Genomic DNA, 18117 nt, shown 5'->3' with positions numbered 1-18117 from the left:
CCTCAGACCCTTTATATGCTCGACTCCAAAATCCTAGGGGTCGGCCTCGGGTCTCTCCTGAGGCTCTTTGCCACAAACTCCAGGTGGGACCTTTCTCTCCAGCAGCAGTGTAGAGGATGTTCTTCACATCCTGTCCCGTCCGTACTGGCCCCAAGGCCACGGCACGGGCTATTTCTTGTTTTATCTGCTCAAAAGCCTGCTGCTGCTCAGGACCCCATGAGAAATTATTCTTCTTCCGTGTTACCTGATAGAGGGGGCTCACTATGTGGCTGTAGTTTGGGACATGCATTCTCCAAAAGCCCACTACTCCCAGAAAAGATTGGGTCTCTGTTTTATTTGTGGGCGGAGACATAGCAGTGATTTTGTCAATCACATCTGCTGGGATGTGACGACGTCCATCTTGCCATTTTATGCCTAAGAACTGGATTTCCTGGGCAGGCCCCTTCACCTTGCTGCGCTTAATGGCAAAACCAGCTTTCAAAAGAATTTGGATTATCTGTTTCCCTTTCTTGGAAACCTCTGCTGCTGTATGGCCCCACACCACAATGTCATCAATATACTGCAAGTGTTCAGGAGCATTACCCTGTTCCAGAACAGCTTGGATTAATCCATGGCAAATTGTTGGGCTGTGCTTCCACCCCTGGGGTAAACGGTTCCAGGTATACTGAATACCTCTCCAGGTAAAAGCAAACTGTGGCCTACATTTTGCAGCCAATGGGATGGAAAAGAAGGCATTAGCAATATCAATGGTGGCATACCACCTAGCTTCTTTTGACTCCAATTCATACTGGAGTTCTAGCATGTCTGGTACAGCAGCACTTAATGGAGGTGTGACTTCATTCAGGCCACGGTAATCTACCGTCAGCCTCCATTCCCCACTGGTTTTACGCACTGGCCATATGGGGCTGTTAAAAGGCGAGTGCGTTTTGCTAATCACTCCCTGATTTTCTAATTGGCGAATTAGCTTTTGAATGGGGAGCAATGAGTCCCTATTGGTGCGGTACTGCCGTCTGTGAACCACTTTGGTGGCAATTGGTACCTCTTGGTCTTTTACCTGGAGCAACCCCACAGCAGAAGGATCATCTGACAGACCAGGTAAAGTTGACAGCTGCTTAACACCATTTGTGTTTACAGCAGCTATCCCAAAGGCCCATCGATACCCCTTGGGATCCTTGAAATATCCCATCCTAAGGTAATCGATTCCCAGTATACATGGAGCCTCTGGACCAGTCACAATAGGGTGCATTCGCCAGTTTTTACCAGTGAGGCTTATTTCGGCCTCCAACATAGTCAATTCTTGGGAACCCCCAGTCACTCCATGGATATAAATTGGTTGTGTCCCTTGGTGACTTGAGGGCATTAGGGTGCATTGTGCACCAGTGTCCACCAAGGCTTTATATTTCTGTGGTTGAGATGTGCCAGGCCACTTAATCCACACAGTCCAGTATACTCTGTTGTCCCTTTCCCCCCCCTGGCTGGGGGCAGGGCCCCTCTATTGTTTACCTCGTTGACTTGCAGCAACTGGAACTCTCCCCCGTTTGGAAGAGTTCACCTTGGTGGTTGTTTTGGATTGTAATTCTTTCACTCGTGCCTGAAGTGCAGAAGTGGATGAGTTATACCACTTCTTTATATCCTCCCCATGATTACTCAAGAAATACAACAAAGCAAAACGTATGGTCTTATCATTGTCGTTTGCTTGAATACGAGGTGTCTTATCGTTGTCATTTGCTTGAATACGAGGACGTCTCTTTTTTATGGTTGAGATTTTCGATGATACAGGTCGAGAGGAACTCATGTTGTTTAGCTCTCTCAATAGGCGATCGTGGAAATCCTGGTCAATATATTCAATAGCATCTTGAATAGATGTGCCTAGTTTCAGACCCCTAACCTAAAGTGAGTTTAACAGAGGGTTAAACTAAAGTGAGTTTAACAGCGGGTCACAGAGATGGGTCAGGGCAGGAGCTTGGAGGACCAGACCCTGTTCAGCCATTGTGAGGAATCTTTGGAGGTACTTGAAGGATACTTGTGTCATGTGCTTCTGTGAAGAGCCTGCATTTCTCAACAGGACCAGCAGCAAAGCTTTTCCTGTCCTTTCAGAAAACAATTCGCATGGACAGTGTATGGTGTATTATCACCTGCTCTGTATAGATTTGCTTCTAATGCAGAAAGGATTATTGCTGTATTATGAGAGCAGTCTTACCAATCTGATTGAAAAGGGTGATATTTGCAAGAACATTTGTGAGTGCTTTCAAAATAAAGGTACTTAAAGCTTCAGGCCTTTCTAAAACACATTAAAACTGAACCAGAGTGTAGCATCCTAATGTATCTGTGGGAATAATAGGATAGTGTACTACAGTAGAATTAGGTTGAGTGAGTCCAGAAAGAAACAGCAACACCTAAAATGCTCTTTAGTTGCCCTTATTTCTTTAATTGCTGAGAGAATGTACTGTTTTCCCCTGCAGGGAGGGCAAGATGGAAAAAACAAACCCTTGGTTGCCTTAGCCGAATGGTTATTGTGCTGGGCTATATGCTGCAGCCCACCACTTTCTAATACACTGTTACCTAACCTAAAGAAAAAAAAAACATCAAGCTGAGTTAAGCACTAACCAGGCTTTAAATAATCTCATTATACCTACACTAGGGTAGCCAGAAGAAGTGGGAAAGCACTTTTTTTCTTTACATGGTCTGCAGTGGTCCTGGCTAGCAGGTGTAACCCTGCAAGGCTGTTGCTGTTGTCTCTTGCCATAGGTGTACACGTACTGCGGTGCTGGTGCAAATATTTGGTAGGAGCGTGTTCCCATTGTGCAGGCTGGTGTAATAACATCAAATTCTGTGACTGCAACCTGTCTTGAATCAAAAGGTTCAGCTTGTGTTTTCTTTCAGAACAGTGGTCCTGTAATGTGTTTTGTCTGATCAGAATAGTCTGCAACTAGATTTCTTTTGGTCAGGAATTGGAGATGAGAAGAATGGAACAAAACTGTCACATCAGCAAAAGCAGTCCTAAATGGAATTCCAGTATGGTAACAGATTTGTGGAAGTGCTTCACAGCTGTATGTAAACCACGTGTGCAGTGAAATAAGATAATACTGTTCAAAGACTGTTGTGGATATATCTTGTTCTGGGATCAGATCCTGGATTTTTTGGTTTCTAAGCTTAAAGCCAATCTAATATAAATATTTAATAGGTAGCTCATTCTTAATTCATTTGCATGCTTGCCTTGAACCAGGGTGATACATAAATGATAACTGTGAGATTCATTGGACTATTCATGGTCCTGATCCCAGCCTGCTGGGCTCAGTTCAATGATTCTTCTGCCTTTGGCTCTGGATGATATCCTGAATAGGTTAAGTAAAATGAAAACATCTGTGGATGTTATTCTCATATACACCCATCCCAAAGTAGCAACAGATCATGTTACGATTCCAGTTTTTGTTTTGTTTTTTGTTTGTTTGTTTTTTTAAAGTAAAAGTAGACAGATGATTGAAGCTACTATGTATCTTAATGCTATGGCTTTGTGGTGCAATTACAGATCTAAGTGACTGCAGCTCTGAAAACACCTTCACAGCAAGGACACAGTTTTGGCCTTGAATGCTCTCATGCTCTGTTAAGAAACTGCAATCCTGAATTGGGAGTGAATGGGGAGGAAGGGGAATGGAAGGACTTTTCTGGTTCAGAAGAGAATGAGATCATGTGAGAAGCTGATGTGTGTTGTTATCTGTTATTGTCTAGCAGTGGAAATAAATGTTACATTAAGCTTTTCCAGTAAGCAGCAAATGCAATGTAAGAAACAGCTGCAATGAAAGGTTTTCTTTTATGGTTATAGTCTTGGTAAACTCTCATTTGATTTCCAGGTTAGATTTGCTTTAATTGTATGTAAAGATTCTGTTCTCAGCCTTCTGGGGTGATATACTGATTTTAAAATATCATGAGGTTAGGCTAAGATATTGGTTTTGATGAAGAGAAAATATATTCTGGATGTTGCTATAGGATTAAAATGGGCTGGCTGGTCATGTTGCTCCCTGCAGCCCCAAGATTCAGTCCTCTGAGTGATGCTGCCACCCACACAGCAATGAATTGGAGTGGCTTTTATGTCAGCTCCTAAGCCACAGCAGCTTTCAGTCTGCATAACAACCAACCAGGTGTCTGAGAGCAGCAGAGACAACCTCCAGGTGCTTCAGAGATGGAGTATGTGTAATGATGGGCTTAAACAGAGTGCCAGATGCTGCCTGTAGGATGCATGATGCAACCATGCTGAAGTATTAAGTCTGAGGTAGTGTGTCCATCCTGCTTGTAAGCACTCCAGGCACACACTTTGGCTTGGCCAAGTGAGCAGCCATCAGTGTGAGCCTCATGTATACACCTGACTGCGTGACCAGCAGCAGCTGCTAGCCAGAACCAGACTGGTTTCGTCACACCTGCAGGCTGTATGACTGTGTGTGGTGATCTCAACCAAACTGGTCTTCACTGGTGATTCTTTACAAGTGTGGGAGGAATAAGAGAATGATGTCTTGGGTTCTTTGCTTCTCACTATTGGGTTGTGCACAGCAGGATACTGTAAAGATAGTAATTTTTTTTTGTCAGGATACACTCAGCCTGTGGGCAGTGCAACTCACACCTGCCAGATCTTTCTCCCCGTCAGGGGATATTTCATTGACTAGGTATTTTTTCACCCGTGACCAATAAATTAGCCTTGTAGCATAATAAATCAGCAGTTTATTTAGGTTTATTTAGCTGCGGTTGATTTGTGTTTTCCTTTGATTATTATTATTATTTTTTGATGCTAAGGTTTGAGGAGAATTAATTGATGCCAGTTCAAAGCAGATTTAGCGTTTCATTCCTATTTGCTCTGACAGCCCATGTATGACTAGGGTAATATGTGTTTGGTGTGGGACTGGTTTCCTAGGAGGATGTGATGTGTTTTTAATTACCAAAGAGCTTTCTCATCACAGAATGCTATTTCCAAAGACATTTTTCTTTCTTTTATGGTTATTTATGGTCTTTACTGCCTGAGTTTGTTTCATCTGAGAAAAACGAAAAAGAATCAAAATTCTCTTGATCTAAATCTTTTATTTGTACTGGACTGGAAAAGTATTGAATAGCTTTATATGGCAATCAGTACTTGACAGATGTAACATTGCTTTCTAATGCCCTCTACTCAGTATTTCTTAATGTAGAAGACTACAACAGAAGGGAAAACAAACCAAAAACCCCGTGACTTTGGTTTACATTCTATTCTTGATAAAGAAAGTGAAAAATAGAATTGTCACAGGTGAACTGAGAACACATTCTGCAGCTACAGACATTGGAAAGAGAATTTAAGGAAACCTTTAAAAAGAGTCTCATATAGTATTATCTGTTCTTATATAAAATAATTTATGGTTTTAAATACTGTTTAAATAATTTATCTGTATTTAAAACTAACCTTTTAAAATTTGTTTGGAACATTTTTTGGCATTAATACTTAAATAGTCATTTTTAAATATTAAAAAGATTTTTTTAAATATTCAATACAATTCAATATAAAAACAGAAAAGGTAATATACATTGTTCACACAGTATTGTACATGACAGCTGACCTCTGGAGTGAGCTTTTCAATTTGTCAGACAAGTCTGAGCTTAGCTGTGGTGAACCACTTGCTTATCCTACTTTGTGGACTCTTAAGATCGTAACAGATCCTTATACATATGCCTATGGTATTATATACAAATACTGTATACAGCATTTATTCCCATGTCTATGTCCAGAAGTATATAAACATTTCCCCAGCATATAGATCAAAATACTGTTTAGTGCATACACAAATATCGACACACACAGTTTGACAAGAAACATACCAATTTTGCCCAGCTTGGTCATATGAAAATGTAACTCATAGGTGCAAAGTAAAACTGTCACTGTAGTATTTAAAGTTTATAACCATCTTCTTACCAGATGTTTACGAGTTGTGTTGATGGTAGGAAAATTGGAATTCACTTTTCTCCTTGGTGCACCTTCATTACTTCTTCCAATGTTAAAGGCAGTAGCATAGGCTTGATGCTGGTGTCTTACAGGTAATTGTCTAACACCTGGTATTTGCTGACAGTGCAATTCCAGAAACACAAACTTAGGTGGGAATTGCAAGAAAGCTCAGTTGCCAGTCTCCAATTTTTAAGTGCAGATGCATCTGCTCATAATGAACAAGCTTAATGTCAATTTGTAAATCACTTTCTCCCTCCTCCCTTAAAGAACTCCTGTACTTAGCAATGTTGCTTTTCAAAAGCTGTGAATAGATTTCAGTGGAAAGAGGGCTACCCTCCTGCCTCCTGTCTAATAGTGTCAAATAGTACATAACTGCAATAGTTGTATCCCACTGTACACGTCCCCACACATCCCTTCTCTTTGAAACATTCTTATCTAACAAGACCCCCGAGCTTTCAAAAAAAAGACCAGATGGAACAATCTACGTGGCTACTTGGGGTTACTTACAGAAGGGAAATACCGATGCTAACCAACGTTTGTATCAGGAAGCTTGTTCTAGAGTTGTCACTCAGCAGAGTCAGTATTTTAATACATCTTGGGCGATAGTCTGTTGCCTCAAGTTTATCCCATCGTAAAAACATGGTACCACAACAGGTCTCCATTTGTGTGTCTGTCAACCTCAGCCAAAAAGTCAAGGTTATGCAGGACAAAGCAAGCAGTCAGTGCTAAAGTAATCCTTGCCCATGTCTTTTACCACTTATAGCTTGGTCAGGAATATTACCGTATGAGCAGGAGACTGGTTCTTAGCTATTATATGCACACAGCCCAGCACTATTCATAAAAAAACGATTTGTATTTTAGACTTAATCTTTCCTGGGTTGTAGGTATAGTTTATATACAGTACTTGTAATTCATTAGTGTTCTTCATGTGATAAACCGAGCAGAAAGTTTTCTTGTTAGGACATGTTATGGTGACTCAATGAAAAGAGGTCTATAAAAGGCTCAGCAAGCAACAGATCAAACATCTCGTGTTGAAATGAGAAGCTGGATCTGATGATTTAATGGTTTGGGGTTTTTTTTTGCTTTAGATCTGTCATTATGTTTGAGCCTGTACAAGACAGTTACTGTTAACTGGATTTCATGCAGAATAGGTAAAAAGATGACTGTGTGTAATGTATTTATTTTCTTAACAAATGAGGATAAAGCCATCATAAATACTTCATTTTCTTTGTCATTGTAAAGGGTAAAAACTGACAGAAGTCATTAGTTGAAAGAATGTTTTTTTCTGGAGAGAAGGGAGTTGTAATAAACACCGCAATTACTGTGAAGCCTTTTTAAGAATCCAGGCCATGCTTCTAGGTCAAGTCCAGGAAGTGACAGAAGGACAAGATATGTGCTGTTTCATCTCAACTTTCATCTTTCTGGTGTCTCGGGCAAAATCAGAGTCCTGTATACTCACATCAGCTCTCTGTAAAATGCATTGAGGGATTTAAAAGTGTGACTGGTTGTGAGTGCGCTGTGAGCTCTGTGCTCACTAAGGAGCAGAGACTGAGAAGCAAGGTGTTCCTACTCTTTTTTTTCCCCCTCTGCTGTTTGAGTTTCCTTTCATTCAGAGTTAATCCTCAAAGGAACACAGGGCTAACTTCTATCTTTTAAAGCAAATTCTGGAAGAAGTGGCAATTCTGGCATTACCTACCTATTAATTTATGTACTAGCCAGTCTGAAATGTGTAAAATATGCTGGAGCAATATCCTTTCATTCTGAAGGGACTTATACTCGCTTTGCATCTCCCACAGCAAAGTGCTCAGAGGAGCTGGGCACACAGATCCCTGGCTCCCCTTCTGAATGGTTGTTGCTCTTCAGAAAGGAGCCTGGGTCCAGGGGGTGCCAGGGGAGTAGGGGGGAGGGCAAAAAGACAGAGGACAACGAGATACGATGTACTCATTAAAAACAAGCAAACAAACAAAAAAACACACTCTTGTTTGCTACATATGATACTTCAGAGAATCAAATCATAGTTAGAAGTTAAGCAAAATCTTTAGAGACAGCCTCTACGAAGTTTGGCGCTGACATTAAGATACCAATTGTACAAATGATGGTGAAGACTGAAAATGCCATCAAGCAGAGCCGATCTACTACAGAGGCTGCAAACTTCCATTCATTACAAATGGCTTCTTCTTCATCCTGGTCTCTGAACCTGTTTGCAATGTATCTGACCTCTTCCAGGATCTTAGCCAAATCTGGGTCACCTTCAGAAGGGTGGCCGCTGTGCAGAAGATTTTCTTCCTCTGTTGGTGAGCAGGTCATCCTCCCACAGATCACTCCAGAATCAGTGGTGGGTGTGCAGTGAACCCCATCCAGCCCTCGGAACCCAATATACAGCATGTTCCCATTGCTGCATTGCTGACCACTCACAGTGTTCATCTCCATGCTTGACAGGCTACATCGGCGCTGTTTATGTTGACAGGCAGGACGCACTTTATCTTCCCCTGGTCTCTTCATCCTCAGAAACCAAGCGCACCAGTTGAGAAGGATGACTCTTGTCTGGAAGAAAATTACTGAGAATAAGCACCTCTTGATACAGCTGCTGTCTTTGGTAGCTCTTAGTGTTTCTGTAGCGTTTGTGACTCTCAGGTCCTTGGTTTCTGCTTAGTCTGAGCTGACGTTTTAGGGAATGGTGCAGTGCTTTTCCAGACGGTTAGTTTGTCACTCACTGAGGCTGCTGTCTTAGTCCAGCAGTGCTGTGGGCTGCCTCAGGCTGACTGTTGCTACAGAGAGTGCCTCCCTGCTGGGAGTCTCCGTGCCGTTGATTTTTCCCTATGCTCAAGCAGCAATATAGCAGTCTTTTCTACCTGCTTCTACTGCTTATTCACTATAATAAAAAGCACTTAACAAATAAGTTATTTTTTGAATAGTCTCGGTAGCTCTGTGTTAGATTGTAGCCAGCAAATTAAAGCACAAATATGAAGGAAAGAACTGTAATATTAAATCCATATGGTATTACTGCTCGGAGGAGGCTGCTAAAACAGATGCTATGCTGGGCTGGAATAGACCATTAACCTTTACAGTGTTTTGGCTCTGTTCTCATATTACTTTCATGACAGTTGACTGTAGATTTTAGAAAACAAATCTGTATGTAATATGGAGAAAAAGTGGAAAAATTACTTTGATCTAAAAAAAAAAAAATGTGAATTTAATTAGCATGTATGATTTTATTGTTTTCCTTATTGCCTTAATCCAGCCACACAGAAACTGCAGACAAGCCAGAGACTGTTCCAATTCAGATTCAAGCTTCTATTATTTATTTCAATCAGATTTTAAAAGCTCATTCCAGTGTTTCTTTTCCAGACCACTAATGAAATATTATCGTCTTATATAATATACAAATCTTGCACTGTAATTAATATTAGATTTGGTCCATTTATTCTGACTGGATTACTATTTAGAGTAGATGCTATATCCAGGCAAACGTTACAATTAAATATAGATTTTTGTCTTGTTACTCTTTCTCTACTATTTTGCCTCGCCTAGAAAGGCAGTAATTTATTAACTGACAGCCTGGTGCAGAACAGCAGTATCCAAATAAATTCCAGTGGACTTCAGCTTCTCAGTACCTCTAGTGCTGTTTTCTGGGGATGTCTGACTCAGCACTACAGCTTTGTCTCTTCAGCCATCACTCTATAGACACATACTTTTCATTCTCTTTGTTCAAAGTCATTTTTAAGTCACTTCCCCAGAATGAATCAGAGAATATCTCATCACTTCTTGTCTGCTCTATGTATTTTTTTTAATTTCTATTTTATTTTCATTTATTTATTTGCTATTAGGGATAATAACTGGAAGTTCTAGAGAGATTAAAAAAAGAGATCTTTCCACCTTCACTAAGGCTTCAGGCTGCTGTGAGTTGTTGGGCAGTAAGACTGGCTGGTTAGCTGATATTCATCAATAATTAGTAACTCCAAGATGGAGAATGGCATTCTCCATAAAAACAACTACTTATCGAATGATGTCTCTAAATAAAATCATAGAATCATTAGAGATCACTAAGTCCAACTGTACTCCATGGATCTGGGTATTGCTCTTAGAAAAGCATGTCAGGTTTTCTCTGTGCTTTACAGATGCTCTCGACTACAGATACGAAGATCAGAATTTTCAGAGCAACTTTCACTTCAGCAGCCACTTTTAACAAGAGTGCTGTAGGCAACTGATGGCTCTGTGAGCACATCAGCTCATTTGCAGTGGCTGCACCTTTATGCTAGTCTGTTCTATGCATTTGTAATCTCCACCAGCACCCTGCTCTTCCCTTCTACCTATTTCACTTCTGACATATGCAGCTTATTTGAAAATCATATTCATTTATGCACTTAGGGTCCAGCAAAATGCTGAGGTGCTGCTAGCTGTCATAAAGAAAACTTGGATAGAAGGAAGATGAATAAATTCATATTCTCTCACTCTCTCCGAAGAAGGGTATCTAGACATACCATTTCAAAACAAAATGTTCAGCATGGTTAGGTTTTTATTTAGCCGTAAGTAGTAAAAAACGAGTCACTAGCTACTGTCACAACTCTGATCCAGACATTTATGCAATGGATAGAGCATTAACATCAAACCTTACCCATTTAGGCATTTTTCCCCCATCTGGATCATGATGATGGTATTGTAGAACGATAACAGTGACAACAACAGAGAGGCCAACGATTATCATGGTGCTGGCAAAATACTGAGCTGCAAAATAAACAGTTAATTATAGCGGTATGCCTTGGGAGATGTCGTTTTATATCTACTATCAGCAGTTTATGTACATGTAAATGTAGCATGACATTATTATTCCAGCGTAGTGCTGTATGTGTGATATCAGGTACTGGTGAAAGATGTCTGTTGTTTTGAGAGGGTAGGCAGCCTTCAATAACAGTCTCAGTGTAAGTGAGCAGCTGCCTTTCCTAAGCAACCTGAGAAAGTGGTCCTCTTTTTTCTTTTTCTTTTTTTTTTCCCCCCCATCAGTGGCTCAGAGATTGGTTGTATTTCTTTTGAAAAGCTTCTGCTTCTCTTTGAGCAATTGCACTATGGGGATTTCATTGTGCCCAGTTCCGTGTTCCTCATGTCTCACCAGCAGTGTCTGAGCTGTTAGGTCTATGGGAAACTGACTCCCAGACACTGAGGAAATACAGACTTCTTTGGAGTCCTGATGGAGGGCTGCCAATGCCCTGCTGCAGTGTGCAGCCATTCTCAGTATCCCATCCCCTCTCCCAGTCTCTGAGGTTCCCTACAAGCTCTGGCTGTGCTGCTTTTGCTGGTGGTGGTCTTCCTTCCTGCACTGCATCTCTGCTTTGCTCCCCACACAGAGGGGCTGGGCACCTTCTGTCCCTAAGGAAGTCACTGCTGCACACACACGGAGTCAATCCTGAGCACTGCTTTCTATTTCAGTTGCAGCAGGCCATTCTACATGTAGTTTGCTTTACTGCTGGCTTTCATGCTAAGTCACTGCTTCTCATTTGACAAAAAATAGAAGAGAATAAAAGCTGCAGTTAGCTTACCAATTAAGGGCACAGAATCAGATGTCGCTGGCATAATTTCAGCCACGAGTAACATGAAGACAGTGAGAGACAATAAAACTGTTATACCTGAAAAATAAACGTGAAGTACGAGAGCAGGTCAGTAGCTTGTAATTACAAGGCAGCAAGTGAACATGAGACAGTGTGCTCTGCCAGACAGCTGTATTCCCATTGTGCCCATGGCCAGCAGCCCTGGTGCTCCTGCCCTGTCCTGGCAGCCACAGGGTCAGGGTAGCAGGGCAACCAAGCTGGTTGGCCCAGGACGGCACTGTGACTAGGAGAGTTCTGATGTACTTTCAGTGTTCTGAACTTGCATGAGTGTATCTATTTTTAGATCCTTGTAACTGTTCAGCTTTTATCACTATTTGCTAATTAGCTGAGGTGAATCAAAGTACTTCTCGTTCCTCATTTGCTTTAGAAACATGATGTGATTTGTGGTATTTGAGCTTATGAGACTTGATTAATTGGTGCGGAAGCTACAGGTAGCGTACTACATAAGATTCCTGAAAAATAGATTTGCTTTGTTGTATTGGACAGGCTTGGATGTTTTTCAGTACTGGTGGCTGGGCTCTGCATGCAGCTGGTTGCAAGGTGGGATAGCTGAGGTCCCCACCTCTCTGTACAGGGCCCTGTTCTTCTCTCAGGAGTCATCTAAAACAACAGGGAACCACTGTCAGGTGGAAAAGGACTTAGGAACGAAGAATTTATCTTAAAAAACATGGAGGGAGTTCTTGTCTTGGGAGGCTACTACTCATTTTAACTGCTTTCTGGAGAGATGTCAGCTCTGTTCCAACATTTAGTAGCTGCGTTCATTTAGTAGAAGACAGTGTATTTTCAGTGTTGAATGAGGCGAAATGTTCCATGACATATCTAACCACTGTCTTATGGATCAAGTATCCAAACTCATCAGACTTCTTTCACAAGCCAATAATTTAGTTTTAAATTGCTATTAAAAATAGAATGTAGCAGTTAAAGGAAATCAGTCTTTCTGAGCAGTCAAAAAATAATCCTAGGCTGTTAACATGACTCACTATTAAAAGGAGCCATTAAGAAAGCCATGTTGAGGTGCTGAAATGCAGATTTGTAAGCTTAAGCTTTAATCAGTGAATGTGGAGTTTTTCCATCAGCAATTAAACATCACAAAATGAAACCCTTCTGAAAGATGATGGTTAGGAATCACTGTGCTTCTGGTTGGGTGGTGGGAATTTCTACCTTTCACAGCTCTGGTGTTCCCTAATGCTTGCAGCAAAGGTTAAACAGTGACACCTGTTCTTCAGGATCTCACACAGTAAAAACAGTTTAGGAGTGAGAAGAGGGCACATAAACTGTTCCTCCTTGTTTCCTAAGATTATTCAAAAAAACATTTTAAAAGGACGACTTTCTTCATCTGGTAATATTCACCTAGTGAGATCTTTTCTCCTGAGTCTGCTGGAAGCAGAAAGACTAATAAGGCAAGTGCCGATATCAGTACACAGGGTATAAGAAGGTTAAGTCCATAGTAGAGAGTCCTGCGTCTCATAGTTACTGTGAATGTTATATCTGGGTACGGTTCTTTACAGCACTCATAAAAGCTCTCAGTTCTCTTCCCAGGAATTCCTGTATAAAAGTGAAAAGGAAGAACACACAACATTAATGTCAATAGGCTGAATGCTATGGACTGATTGTTTTGGAGATCAATAAATATAGCTTTGTAAGCCTTGCTATGGGTAAGGCTGCTTCTTCAAATTTAATTATAAAGCCATTTTTATCAGGTAATAATGGAAAATTAGATAAAAATGTATACTGAATTCAAGCTCACTTTTTAATGATTATTCTCATCTTAAGTCTGTTCTCACAGCTTTAAATATCATCAGCATGGTCATTTATTAATTTAATTTCTGTCTTCATTTCACAATTGTTATTCTGCCCATTTCAGCGCTGAAGTGCTGAGAAGGCTGCAAGTTTGGAGTGTAAACAAATAATGAAGGGCTTACCTACTAAATCCCACTCTCCATTTGAAATATAGCCTGATATATCTGCTTCTTGCATTTGTAAGTCTAAGGACCAGCCTCCATATGTCCAAGAGCCAAACTTCAGGTTGCATTTCTGAACATCAAATGGAAACCAACGCACGTCTATGTAGCATGAGCTTTTAAATATGCCTAGATTGGATTTAAAACAAGAACACTAAACTGAAATGCTCATTCCACATAATTTAATGTCTCTTTTGTAACCTGATCTTGTTCTACATTGCATCTTTTGGCATTTACTTGTAAAGCGTATTTAATCTCAGATGTGTCTCAAGATGTGAAGAGCAAAAGTCAGTTACAGAAATGGGAAAGGCCTGCACTATTAATGTGTTGATGTTATAAACTAGTTTTAAACTACATTTAGCTATGTAGTAAGAAAAGATTCAGAGAAGAGCTCCAGTTTCCTAGATATTGTGTATTAGAAAGAAATGAGGCAGAGTATGCAAACTGTTTCTCTTATTTCTGTTACTGGATAAAATAAGAAATCTTGTAAGATTGTTTGCTGTCTCATTAGATTTCCGTGATCTTGGTTCATTCAGGAAGGCTAGGGTCCTATTTTCTACTTGTTGAATCAGGCTCTGTCATTTAGCAGTTTTGAGAATGGAACTGAAAAACCCCCACCAAATGGAACACCTTACATGAGAACAGGTGAACCCTGACGTCCTTTGGAGATCTCAGATTTTATTTGCCTGGAAAACGCTTGGCTCTATTGCCGTAGTATCTGAAATTCTGATTCTGGGCTGAGTTCATTCTGAGAACTGCAGTTGAGTTGGGGAACAGGAACAGATCTCCACTGAAACACACCCAGAGACTCAGTGATACAGCTCTGATATCAAAGGGCCAAACTCAGACTGTGTTCCTTCCAGATTCAAAACTGGTTTGAAGAAGTATTCGATGAGTCATTTCAAATAGATGATATGTCCATACCGTGTTTCTAAGCATCTCATTATAAAGCTAGTGTGCTAATAGGAGAAACAGCTACGTTAATTGAAATATGTCTTTATTGAGACATTATCTTTGATTCAATAAACAGTAACTTTTTACATTAAGGCTTTTATTTTTTATCTTCTTTTATATTTCCACACTTCTCTAATAGCACATTATGACAGAGTAATTTAAATGACGGCAATAAGAAATCTTCTGTGGTGGTTTTCATACAAAAGCATTAATCACATTCAGGATACATCTAGTTTTAAATCTAGCAGATGATGGCTAGCTAGATAAGTAGAATACCAATGAATTTCTGTCAAATTTGAAAGCACACCATATATAAGCAGACTATGTAATCAGAATTTATGACATGGAAACAGCCTACCTGGTGGCAGATATTGGCAATGTCCCGAAGAATTGACTAAAACATTAGTGTGAAATGTAGCGTCAAATCTTTCATCAGCACTAGAACAGGGAAGAAACAAAGTGGGTTATATGGTCTTTGGCTCAAAATATCTGAGATATTTCTTCTTCATAAAAGGATTCTTTCTCCCCAAAATAAAGCTTGTCAGCTCTACTCCTGGCACCAGTTTTTTGTGGCCACAGGGTAAGTGCCCTAATACTATTGGACTTGTTCCTGATTAACAACTTAAGTGAGTATGAATCACCTCATTCCCTCTGCTCATTTACCCTGTGGGATTTGCTACAGTGCCATGGCTCTATTGATTTCTGGTTGGATAGTAAGCACTTTTTAAAAACTTCTCAAGCAACTGTGCAGGGAAATCTGTTCTCTTGTAGTCTACATTTAACAGCAGCTCCTTCTTGGGCTTTCATTTGTGTGACAGAGAAGGTAGATATCTACCTCTCAGGGATGGTGGGAGCAGGAGGGCAGCGAGCCCACAGCTCCACACACACAAATGCACATCATACACAAGCAGGTGTGCATGCGCGCATACACTCCAGTTGCGTAAGTCTTGTTTCCTTAGGAAATCAGGTTTCTATATTGAATGTAGACAAGTATTTATCTACATAATGTATCTACATTATGAAAATCAAGCCACATATTCAAATTTAGGATGTGAAAATATCCATGCTGAACAAATTGCTTACAAGTGGTAAGCAATAACTAGAAATAACATTCTTGGCTTCCTAGGTTGGATTCAGGTCTCTTTCTCTCGAGCAGAGGTCTCAGAAGCCCAGAAGCTGCTTTGAGGCCCTTGCAGTTTGTTGTTCCCAGCTATCTGCAAATGTAACATTTTAAAAACACAGAAGTGAAGAAGGATCCCAGGTTCTATTGCCCCGTGTTTGGGTTTTAATAAGAAATATTCTTAAAAGAACAGCAAGAGATACTTAGACTCAGCATTTCAGTATCCTGAAAATATTTTTTCTTCAGGAAAAGGAGCATATGGTTTTCTACGCTGAGCTTCTGGTTGTTTTGTGAAATGCAGTGCTTCAGCTGGGATTATGCTAAGAAGGAAAGCCTTTGCCTGATGAGACTTTGTACTTTAATATAATGATAGAAAATTATCTCTGCTACATTTCTTTTCCAAGTATAGCCACTTGAAAAAAGTTATAGACTGCAAGACATTGAGATGACACAGCTACACTTAGCAGATATAATTCCGCTGGGACTTTATCTGGAGAATCTCAGGTTTATAAAAGAGGGAAAATGAAACTGAGACAGAGCTACCAGAATTTTCATTACTCCACGAACTTATGAGCGCTGTGTGGTGACTTGAAAAATAAAACCACCAGAAATAAGCACTTCTAATAAACGTAGTAAAACTAGCAAAGTGGAAGAAGGCCAGACACAGCACTAATGGAGCCGGTCCCACAATCATTTGTACTTAGGCGAGGATTCATTTCATTCCAAAAACCCACAGATGAACTGGGCCTGGTCTCTTTACAATAGGCAGGTAATAAAAGGCAATATAGCTGCTGGTTTTCCAGGTGTTAGGTTATCCTTCTCATTGTGTAATGTGCTTCAGCTACTGTTAGCATGAGTGCATGAATATTATGAAATGTAGCTGAAAATTGCTAAAATCACACTTTGATTTTGGATACACATACTTAAATGTTGAAGCATAAATTGTCAGATGCCCTGAGAGCACCTCAGGTAGGTGGTATGTGTGATGCCTTCCTTTGGAAACTTCTAGTCTGCTGTAGTAGAGTACCAACTATATGGCACACCCAGTGCATTACTGAGAAAGAGAAAAGGACTGATGTGTGGGACTTTCCCTAGAATGCTGTTGTTTATGAACTCAAGGTAGGTAGGAAAGGATACTCAAAATAATAAATTAGTGGTGAAAAATACATTAAGCAAGGTCAGTGTTGCAAATATACCTGTTTGTGTATAAACAGCACGTGTACTGTTTATGTACAGAGCATTTTTCAGCTGGTGGATGGACAACTGAAGCACTAATTGCAGTGCTTGAACCAGAAACAAGAAGTGATTCTGACAGGCACTTACAGTATGGGGAGCTTGAGTAGAGCTCCCCTCAAATCACTTAGTGGTAATTGTACCTTTGGGAGAGGCACAGAAGCATGTTGTAAGCAAAGCAGTCATGTAGGCCCTGGGGAGAAAGATACTGTCAAATACTGTCATTGTGAGCTGTTGTCACAGCATTGCAATTCACAACAGCTGTGAAGGTGACATTAATCACAAAGGTGATCAGTAAGCAGCGGAGGGATGGTACAGCTGCAGCTGACAGGCTGAGTCCTGCTACTGTATGGGTGTTGCTGCAACAAAAGGCAGCTCCTGCCATGCAGAAGTGGAATTGGGGTGATGCTGAGCATAAGGCTGTCTCTTGGGCATATGACAGAGACACAGAGGAAGACAAAAGGTTCCTGTCACCTGCACGGGCACCAAGTGCCGTGTCTTCCACAAAAGAACCAGTGCAGCATGTACAAAGCAGATGGTCTTTCCAATACCTGGGGAGCTGCACGTGGGCATATCATAACAGCAGGGAAGGACAACTTGTTAAAGAGCAGACATCTTCCAGTGCTTTAGTAGGGCAGTTCTGATGGGAAGGGAGACTCCCCAGCAGTCCCTGTATGAAGCTACACTTCTGAAGAGAGACACCAGAAATAAGAGCTGCTTCGCTGTCCTGTGAGCTGCTTGCCTTGACTTTGCACTGGCATTTGATCTGTGCGGTTATACCTATGCCAGAGTTTTGAATAATTTTAAGTATTATTCTTGCTCTGCTTGTTTTGGTAGATATAGGTTCAGATCTCTGGAAAGAACTTTTGTGGCCAGCTACTGCTCAACAGTGAGATGAGCAAAGAAATAATAAGGAAAAAGGTATAGAACAGGCAGCAACTTATCAATATGGATATTCTGTCTTTTTATATTGTCATAAAGTGCAATGAAGTAGCGAGTAGTACAATTCTTTACAAGTCCATCGTATAGAAAACCTAGCTGAAAACATGATACTGCTTATACGCAGTATAATGTGAACATTGAGATGTTCACATACTTCCTTGCTTCCCACAAAACAAAAGCTCAGTATTTTTTGTTTATTCTTTGGCCGCAGTTGCACAGATGCTAAGTGCAGTCTGTTTATACTTACTTTCTTTTGCATACACTACCAAAGAAAACACTAGAATCTCACATTTTTTTTCTTTCTAAAAAGTAGTAATATGTCACCTTTTTAACCCAATACATTCC

General features: G+C 40.5%; 1 protein-coding gene across 3 annotated transcripts in view; it reads right to left on the bottom strand.

The window, feature by feature from the left end:
• Positions 1-5047: 5047 nt before the first annotated feature.
• CHRNA7 (cholinergic receptor nicotinic alpha 7 subunit) overlaps positions 5048-18117 on the bottom strand; it is a 37178-nt gene continuing 24108 nt past the window's right edge. For 2 of the 3 annotated variants that reach the window (XM_032446739.2, XM_032446738.2), the window contains exons 5-10: positions 14836-14915; positions 13485-13652; positions 12913-13107; positions 11494-11580; positions 10575-10684; positions 5048-8503 (exon numbers count right to left, since the gene is read on the bottom strand). In XM_032446739.2, coding sequence (XP_032302630.1) covers positions 7985-8503; positions 10575-10684; positions 11494-11580; positions 12913-13107; positions 13485-13652; positions 14836-14915 — 1159 coding nt within the window. In that variant the 3' untranslated portion in view covers positions 5048-7984. The remainder of the gene's footprint in view (positions 8504-10574; positions 10685-11493; positions 11581-12912; positions 13108-13484; positions 13653-14835; positions 14916-18117) is intronic. The other variant, NM_001323081.1, reaches the window with a different exon arrangement.

The sequence above is a fragment of the Coturnix japonica genome, chromosome 14, assembly GCF_054131305.1.
Source record: "Coturnix japonica strain WE chromosome 14, WE-NBRP24, whole genome shotgun sequence".
Taxonomy (NCBI): Eukaryota; Metazoa; Chordata; class Aves; order Galliformes; family Phasianidae; genus Coturnix; species Coturnix japonica.
Note: the sequence above shows the minus strand (reverse complement) of the source record. Positions and strands in the feature narration are given on the sequence as shown.